This window comes from Scedosporium apiospermum (genome assembly GCF_000732125.1).
Source record: "Scedosporium apiospermum strain IHEM 14462 chromosome Unknown SEQ_SAPIO_0089, whole genome shotgun sequence".
NCBI classification, from domain to species: Eukaryota; Fungi; Ascomycota; class Sordariomycetes; order Microascales; family Microascaceae; genus Scedosporium; species Scedosporium apiospermum.
The window spans coordinates 372,129-381,577 of record NW_015971790.1 but is presented as its reverse complement, the minus strand read 5'-3'; the positions used below and the strand labels follow the sequence as shown (position 1 = coordinate 381,577).

Below are 9,449 nucleotides of genomic sequence, written 5' to 3'. Positions count from 1 at the left end.
CCAAGAGATAATGCCGGGCCAGTGAAGCGGCGTACCTCGATCGGGGAATGAGCAAGGGGTAAGGCGAATAGAACAGCGGTAAATGTATGGGGATCCGGGGTCCTGAGACGAGCGGCGGGTACTTGGATGCCCTAACAGACTCTACAAGTCTCAGATTCCGTCCAGAGGCACTTGTAGAGTGGGCTAGGGGGCGTCTATTCAGTCTTTCTGGCTAGGGGGCGTAACAGCGCACAGTCAGTGTCGGGGGGTTCTGGGAGATCAAAGGACGGTCTGGCGATGTACCAATGATACGGCATGCTCAGCCAAGAGTGACTTGCAACCCCTTGCAGAAGTTGTATCGTCAGAGCAGGGTGGAGCTTGACAATGGGCGACTGGGATCTTCGCCTCCAATTCTCAGTCCAAACAATTGAACACTTGAGGTCTAGACTCTCGATGTTTCGCTGATTGTCGAGTTGCGTGGAAGGGGACTGCGACGAGGTCATTCTGCTGGCGTTACACGGACGAAGCTACGAGGGAGGAGACTGAGAGGTGTGGGAGCCCGATTTGCCGTCTCTTCTCTCAAGATCAGTCCATGATCGCAGCTATTGGCCTGCGAGCCCACCTCGAATGGGCCCACGTCGAAACAGTTGACGCCGAGGAGAATGGAGGCGTCATGGATTTGGCGAAGCTACTGGACAGCCATTGACGATTCTTAAACTCGTAACACTCCCTCGCTCGATTGGGATATTTCGTCCCCAGCGCTAAAGTTCAAATCTCTTGCAAAATCCAGGGAATGAACAGTTCCTTCCTGTTCTTGATTCTTCATGGGCATCACGCCTACGTTGAAGACGAAGTCGCGACCCACAGGCACTATTTTCAGGGGCTAAGCAGTGCTAAAGAGCAAGTGCCGCTCACTCCCAGTGGGTCGAGGCTCCACAGTCACAAGCCAAAATGCTTCCAGATGGCGGTTGCTTCAGAGTCTCACCTTCCATCCACGCCAATTGATGGTGGAAAGAGTAGGGACTTCTAGTGCAATACTGGGTACGGATGGCTGGATTACGCGATGCTTTTTCGTCCGTCAGAGCACGATTTTCTCCCTCGGTCTGCAAGGGATCTGGAAGGACAGACGAGTTCCAATCCAGACAGCGAATGTATTGATCGCTGGGTAAATTCAATGGAGAATTTCCGCCTGCAGATCTCCAAATCTGGCCTTGGCGCCGGGGTCGCTTTCAAGGCGCTGATTGGCTGGTTACGCCGGGAGGACACTGTCGGAACCAGCCCATGTGCGTCACAGACTGTTTCGTCAGGGGTTCTGATACAGGTCTGAGGGACAGATCCACTCCATCCTCAATTCATCAACTCAAGTCGAGTCGGGCAACGTTCGGTTGGCGGGTGCATGACGAACAGAGAGCTCAGAGCTGTTCTTTCGATTACTAAATCAGTTGCTCTCGACCATCTTGATATGGGGGAGATGTGATAATCTTTGAAATACGAAGGCAGGACGCGCACACCTTTGCTGATGCGCCCGTCGCGGTGATTGTTCAGTCGCATCGCGACTTTGCTTGGTTTGGTCCCATCGAACTAAACTGCAACCACGATCCACTTCCGTCCACCTCCTTGCTTCGAGCGCTTTGGCTCTCCATGCCCGCCCCATCGTTCGCAAGCACAACCTTTCCTGTCCTGCAAACATCTTGCCACTTGCCTGCTTCCCGAGAATTATCCTCCCTCCCCCGAGAGAGGGCATCCGACGACTCCGAGTTTCCATGATCTAGGGAAAAAAAAAAAAAAAAAAAAAAAAAAAAAAAAAAACGGCCTTCGTGAATATAGCCATCTTCCTATGTAGGGCCTAGACCAACTCAAAACCGATCCAATCCATCTGAGGCATTCGGCCTCCACCACCGGAAACCGATCGCCCTCGCAGCCCGCCTTCAACCCTCCCAACCTTCCCATGTCCGTCCCCAACGTGCTCGCACACACATAGGACTTATACGTACCAGAAGCACCCCCCACCCCTTTTCTCTTCTCCCTGTGGCGATCAGAGTGTGCAGAGAAGCAAAGTCAGTGCATTCTCTCCTTAAAATAGATCCACCTCTCCGTAACGGGAAAAAAAAAAAAAAAAAAGAAGGCAAGCACTGCCGTCGTCGTTGCCTTTGGCGCCGCCCCTTGCGTTCTCCCCGTCCTATGCGGCATGTTTACGCGAGGATTGCGTCTTGCCTTTCCCTTCACCGCGGAGAAGTTCCTTTGGCTCATCTAACTAGTCAGCCCGATCAATGCCTTCCTGAAGCCGTAACAGGAAAGATTACATAGTAGGCCTCTCCCTGGTTCGGACCCGTTTCTGCTGGTCGCAAGGTATTCCTGCCTCATTGTCAGTGAACATCCCCCGATTGCTTATTCATCGACGGAGGCCGGATTTCGCTAAAAGGATCCCCCGTTGCCCCTTCCGATAATTGAGATCCGTGCGCATTATTGAATTTGCGGGATAATCTCAGCACGTGATGACATCATCACCACCCATCACCACCCATCACCACATTGAGCAATTCAGATCGCTTGCCATGTGCGGCCCTTTCTAATGTTACAACTTGGTATCTTCAGGATGGAAAATACTATATTGGCAATCAATGTATACTCTTTATTTTCGAGGTGAGTTTAGAGTATATTTCGATGTAAAGGCTGTAATTGTAGTACACAGTCAGCCTTGTCCCTTTGCTCCCAAGTCACAAAGGTACCCTCGCGACCAGCCCGGTGGCGGATCGAATATTGCCTCCATCGCCTTCCCACTCAGTCACAGGGGCCGATATTGCAAAGTACGGAGTAGGCGGCCAAGGAGAATGGTGGAGTCTCTCACAGATTCCGGGGGAAATCCGAGGGAGAGAGAGAATACACCATACCGCTGAGAGACGAAACACCATCCTCCGTGCAAGACTGGGGCCATCGATCTTGATGACGACATCACGAACATCTCCATGTAGTTTAGAATCTACAAGGAAAATTTTCTTCCTACTCAAGGAACCAAGTATCACGAGACACATATCTCGAGTAAGTAAAAAGTAACCACGTAAAATATGTCATTCTGTAAAAAAAAGATATGTTCCGATTGTAGGAGTAGAGCAAAACGACGACTTGGCTCCGCGATCCATACCCATCCGGCTAGAAGAGCATGAAGACAAAAGAAAAGCCAACAAAGAATGCGCTGTAATGCGGTGCAATCTGCCAAAACACACAAAAGAAAAAAAAAGGAGAAAGATGAGGAAAGAAGAGATCAAAGGAATAGCCGTAGGTTAGCTCCCCCGATCGCGATGTCGTCCTTCCTTTCATTCCTCCTTTCGCGCTTCGCTCTATTTTTCCCTTGATTTTTTTTTTTCCTTTCCAGTTTTAGGTCCTCATTCCATATCCTTTCAGTCGGGTATTCCCTGCTCGCTCGAGGACATATTGGCTGGTGAGTGGCAGAGACTACAAGTTTCCCATGCGGAGAGAAAAGGAAAAGAGACACGAGAAAGAACCTTGACAAACACGGAAACCGAGCAAGGGAAATAAAAAAACCAAACCAACAAAAGTAGAAGAAAACAGCAAGGGAACCACCAAATCATGAATTTATGATGAGGCCAGAGAAAAAGAACCACGGCCAGGATAATTAGAATTTGCGCGTATTGCCCACCACCAACTATCTGCACCACCATCATCGTAATTCATCACTTGTGCCACCACCATCACCGCCGTCCCCCAACAACAGCCTTAATTAAACTGCGTACTTGCGAGTCCATTCCCTAGCTGTAGCCTCATACCGGGCTCGATCCGTCTTGTACACGTGGGCGATCTCGGGAACCAGCGGGTCGTCGGGGTTGGGGTCGGTGAGCATAGAACAAATCGAAAGGAGCACTGCGAAAAAAACGAGTTGTGTTAGTGAGGGAGAGTAACCTAGGGGAGAACGAGATGATGGGAAGCATACCCTTCGAGATGGTCAACGCTGGACTCCACTGGTCTCGCAGAATGTCGAGGCAGATGCTGCCGTTGGAGTTGATATTGGGGTGGTAGATGCGGGTGGTGAAGTTGACCTTGGGGGGCTTGAAGGGATAGTCGGTAGGGAAGTGAATGGCTAGGAAGAAGACACCACCAGAGTAGGGAGAGTCACCCTGCGAAAGTTCTCCATGTTAGCATACATGCTTTTGAGGCCCGATGAGCAATATCCCGAGATGATCAGCAGCCGGGGCGGAGCACGATTCCGTAGAGCGGCCGCTCACATGCGTGACATGTGGGAAGGGATGCGGCGGAATATTCTCGCAAAACCGACACGTCATGCAAAAGGGCGGAGAAAGAAGGTGAACTTACAGGTCCCATAATAGTCGCTTGCCAGTGGAACTATTCAACAAACAACGGTCAGTCATCAGTCATATCAATCACCTCCTTCAAGATGAAAATATTTGCGGTCTTGTGCCTAATGTCCAATCTGGGGGTTTCCATCAAGGACCATGGCGGGGTCGACGTCGGGTAAGGGAAAGGGAGTCGCGTACAAGATCTTCGCCAACGGGACCTGCAGAACAAGACGAGGGCGGGTCACTACAAGATAAAACAAGTCAGCCAAAAACCCATTTCCAATAATTCTCATAATCTCTCTCGTCCACGATGCTGCCGAATATGAGATGGGCTTCGACGAGGGATGTGGTTTAACCCCGCTTCACCGCCCCACCCAATGGTTTTGGGCCGAGATGGACAGCGAATGCGGCAATGATATATCCCACATTCCAGAGGAGAGAGAGGAAAGGAGAGACGAGAAGAAACTTACCGGCCCAGGTCGGTGAGCTCCTTGTTAATTCTCTTAAGAGCCATTGTTGTTTGATGGATGAGGGGTATCTGAAAGAGCGGGAGAAGATGCCTGCTGTCGAACGGGATTTCGCAGATTCGTTAGCGGGTTTTTGGGCTTGTTGCCTTTTTCTCAGGGCGGGGTCAGCCGAAAGAAGACGCAAGTAGGAATGAAACGCCGAGAGAGAGAAAGAGAACGATAAATATTTGGGGTATCGAACAAGTCAAAAAAGAAAAGTCGTCGACAGCGTTTTATGGTTCTTTTTGTTTTTTACGTACACAAGGAAAAATGTCGGAGAGAAAGAGGATTCGAGTCGAGAATTGTGGTTGTTGTTCCAGGTGGGATCGGTCAAAAGTTAAGGGAGAAGAAGGTGGGGTGTTGCAGGAGCGGGAGGAAAATTTTGTACTTTCGTAGGGGTCGTCGAGGAAAATAGAAAATCCGAGCACTGTAAGGCGGAAAGTTCGGGCACGAACTGGTCAGCAATCGATAATGGCTTGGAAATGGATACAGGGCTGTGCTGTAAAAGGGGGGGAAGAGAGATGGTAGATGGATGATAGAGGGGAGACAGATTGAGGGAGGCGATATAATTACCTGAGGTTGCGAGGCACACGAGGTGGGAGTGTGAAGTGGGAGTGGGAAGCGGGAGGGTTTGTATGAGTTAAGTCAAGTGGCTGATGTCACGAAAAAGGGATGGAAGAGAAATGGAGATTTGATGGAGGGAGAGAAATAGCGGGAAAGGAGTAGAAGCGCCTGGCGATGGACAATGGAATGATGGAAGCATTCAAATGGGAATGGACAACACACTTTTGGCCAGACCCAATAGAGCAACAACAACAAAGGTAGCGCTGGGGCGATTCACAGAAATTGAGGGGCATAGCGACTTGACGACGCTGGCTTGAACAACAATGAGAGGGAGCAGTGAGGGGCTGACAAACTGCATAGGCGGGGTGGACACTGGGCACTGAGGGGCACCATTGTACACTACAATTCTACCAAGTACACTACTGTCGCTGCGTAGCACTGCTCAGGGCATCGCCGCCCGCTATCCACTAAAATGCCCACCATTATGCCCGCCACTATGCAGTTATAGTGGTTTATCTCGCGCCTAGGCTGGCCAGCCAGTCGGGCTTTAGAACACACCTACAAACTAGATACCTAGTACATGTACGAAATACTTGCAACCAATGTGGATGCGTCATTCCTGCCAACCATCATGCGTCTCGGTGGTCTCTGACACAACGCCTGGCCGTTTTCGCTGCAGTGGAGGCGCAGCCTAGACGGTCTTCATGCCAGTGGTTCCCAGCGCTGAAGCTCCACTGAAGTATTCAATCTCAATCTGAACAGGTGTCAACGACGTCACTCGCCTTCGCGTGTACATTGGCGCTAACACAGCCCAAAGTTTCCCCCTCGTTTTGCTGTTAAACTGCTTGAAGTGGCATGTGCCAGTGACTTAGCGATCCCTCATCACAACATTGAATGAATCAAACCAGGCTCGCTTCCGGTGTTTTCGATCCAGTGTTCCAGTCTAATCTGATGCACTTCTTCCATTTCCGACAGGCTATGGATCAACGATCGCCCACGGCTCATGGCCACAGAACCTGGATCCGACATTTCCACTTCCGGCGCTTAAACATCATGCAGCCCATTTTCACACCTGCTTCTAAGCGCTGAATCAGATGCACCCGAATTTTAGCAATGATTCGAATCCAATGCCTCTCAGCCTTACAACTCGAAAGCGAAATTCGCCACCAAGGATCAAGTCCCAGATTGGGTTTCCCTGAGCCCATCGGTCGAAAGACAACGGTCGACTACTGAAAGTAACCCCCTTGCGACAACCACCCGAAAGAGCGCCTTTTAATGTTCCAGATGCCCATCCAGGTAAGGCCAGCCAGGTCATTTGTGGAGAATCGACAGGACCGCAAATTGCCTTTCACCCAATGAGCGCGAGATGTGGTGGGACAGGGTTGTCCGAGCGAGCCAACGAGATGACGTCGCCGAAAAGCCCTGGTTTCGATTTTGGATTTTGGGGACCACTGAAAGGGCCGGTTATGGTCACGATCAAAGCTTGTTACAGAGTTGCTTGATTTCTTAGTATGTCATTATCTACCCTATGCTACGCTGTCCTTATACATGTATTCGATGCGAATGTAAATAAATAGAGTTTTTCGGTATATGTTTATAGAGATATGTCTATCGGGCGAGATCTTGGAAGTTGCCCGGGTTCGGAGGATGGTCGGTCGGTCTTAAACGAAGGCCTGGACGCCGGTGATGGCCCTGCCCAAAATCAAAGCTGTTGTCCGAGAGAATTAGCTTACCAAAAATCCAAGAAATCAAAGATAGATACGAGGGTTGCACTTACCGTGAATATCACTCTGTCCCTCGTAGGTCTGCGTCACGTACAAGTTTGCGACGTGCCTTCCAATCATGTACTCATCGCTGACAGCGTTTCCACCAAAGATCTCCTGAAGCACGCGAGCATTGTGAAGCGCCCGATCGCAGTTCTGCCTCTTAACCATGCTAATCATCTCGGGAGTAGCGAGACCCTGGTCCTTTAGGCGACCGACCTGGATGGCCGCAACGGTGCCGTACGCCGCATCCGTCGCCGCATCCGCCAGCTTCTTCTGGATGAGCTGATACTTGGCGAGCGGGTTGCCCTTGAACTGCTTCCTCTCGAGAGCGTACTGTCTCGCTCTCGCGATGCAGTCCTCAAGCGCACCCGTCACGCCAAGCGCAATACCATACCTCGCGCTGTTGAGGCAGCTGAAAGGACCACGGAGACCCTCGATGTTGGGGAACATGTTGGCCGCTGGGACGGGACATCCGTCCATGTGGATCATACCCGTGATCGAAGCCCTGAGGCCGTTCTTGTTCTTGATCGCCGGGGTCTCGAGGGTTCCGGGAGGGCAGTCCTTGCGATCGATCAGGAAACCGCGGATCTTGCCCGTCTCCTGGAGCTTGGCCCACACAAGAAGCACGTCGGCGATGGGCGAGTTGGTGATCCACGTCTTGGAACCAGAGAGGGAGTAGTATCCCGTCTTCGTGGGGTGAGGCTTGGCTACCGTCTCCATCGAGCCGGGATCGCTGCCGTGGTTGGGTTCCGTGAGGCCGAAGGCGCCGATCAGCTTACCCTTGGCCATCTCGGGGAGATATTTCTCCTTTTGCTCCTCTGTGCCCATTTCGTAGATTCCGCCCATTACGAGGGAGGACTGCACAGACATTCCTGATCGGTAACCACTGTCCACGCGCTCGACGGCCTTGGTGATGAGGCCGCTGGCTACTGTAGACACGCCCGCGCATCCGTATCCTTGTATCGTGGCTCCGAGGAGGCCCAAATCTCCCATCTCCTCTAGGATCTTGGGGTCGTAGTTCTCATCGCGGTACGCCTCTGGTTAAGTGCGGAAGACTTGTGTTAGCTTCGTAGTTCAAAATACTCCTGCCGTTTGGGAGCGAGGAAAACGGGGGAGGGCAGCTAGAGGAAAAAGGGAAAGAAAGCACATACGAAGAACCCTGGGAAGAAGCAGCTCCTGGCAATACTTCTCTGCCGTCTCCGCGACAGCGATCTCCTCTTCTGTGAGAAACGCCTTTGCAGCCAAGGGGTCCTCCCAATTGAAGACAGCCTGGTCCGCAGCGGTGCTCATAGGCCTCGAGACACCAAAAGCGACTCTGGAGCGGAGGGCGCATGCCCTGGGAATAGCTCGCCGAGCGAGGAAGCGGGACACTGGAATCGTCATGATGTTTGTGAGGTTTGGAGCTACAGCGCAGAGTTCTGTCACGGACAATTGGACTTCTAAAGGATACAAGAGAAGGAAGAAGGATCTGGGGAGCTCACGAAGCTGCGAGAGAACCTCCTCTTTTGAACGATCCAATCGTGGTTCGGTAGCTCTATGGGGTATTAATGGGGAAAAGCAATTGGAGCGTCCAAGCTTCGAAGGAGCCGTAGCCTGATGCCGATTTCGCCGTGCGTAGCCGAGGAAAGAGACTAACAATTGACTAACAGTTTGAACGAACTTGTTGACTAATCCCGGCGTTTTTCGGCGGGAGGAGGCGCCTGGAGAAGTCCATTTCCTAACAGTGCGACAAGGACACTGGTCTCGATGCAGCGCCGCTCCCGTCTTCCCCGGAAGGAGGCTGCGGCCTGGGGAGGTCAGGGACGCCGGAATGACGATTACGGCTGTCTTCGAACGATGAAGCTCAGATCTAGGCTTTGACGTTGAGCACTCAAGCTTGGAATCAGAGCACCAGACAGCTCTTCCCAATCTTCAAAACATACCGTGTTGGCTCGATCATTCCCTAATTCATAGTGCTAAGTAAAGGACCCAGTAATAGTGTACGAATGACTCAACGCCGGCTGTTCAACCGGCTACAGCAGCGCTCTTGCCAGTTGGGCTTCACTGTTATCTGGCCCGGATCGGGAGGAGCAGGAGCACCCGGCTACAGTTGTCCGGCCCAACTGACATCGAGCCCCCGAGATCAGCACCTTCCACTTTTATCCCGGCTGAAGATGTTCTCAAATGCAGTCTCGGCCTCGACCCGTGGCCAGGGTTTCATCCTCCTGCGTAGTTGTGCCCTATTTTGTCATAGTCTCTGGATCCATAGCGTCGAAAACCTGCATGCGTGCCCCATATATCTAGCTGACAGCTTTTCCTATCAATTTTAACCAAGATCTCGT

At 51.7% G+C, this 9,449-nt stretch overlaps 2 protein-coding genes across 2 annotated transcripts; both read right to left on the bottom strand.

Moving 5' to 3' along the window:
* Positions 1-3,718: 3,718 nt before the first annotated feature.
* On the bottom strand, positions 3,719-4,806 carry SAPIO_CDS3816 (Ubiquitin--protein ligase; the record flags this gene model as incomplete). The annotated part of the gene is made up of 5 exons (XM_016786527.1): positions 3,719-3,858; positions 3,929-4,112; positions 4,309-4,338; positions 4,491-4,536; positions 4,763-4,806. The coding sequence occupies 5 exons, from the start codon at positions 4,804-4,806 to the stop codon at positions 3,719-3,721; spliced, it is 444 nt and encodes a 147-aa protein (XP_016643870.1).
* A 2,217-nt stretch (positions 4,807-7,023) lies between these two features.
* Positions 7,024-8,511, bottom strand: SAPIO_CDS3815 (Glutaryl-CoA dehydrogenase, mitochondrial; the record flags this gene model as incomplete). The annotated part of the gene is made up of 3 exons (XM_016786526.1): positions 7,024-7,070; positions 7,140-8,165; positions 8,280-8,511. The coding sequence occupies 3 exons, from the start codon at positions 8,509-8,511 to the stop codon at positions 7,024-7,026; spliced, it is 1,305 nt and encodes a 434-aa protein (XP_016643869.1).
* Between the last annotated feature and the right edge of the window lie 938 nt (positions 8,512-9,449).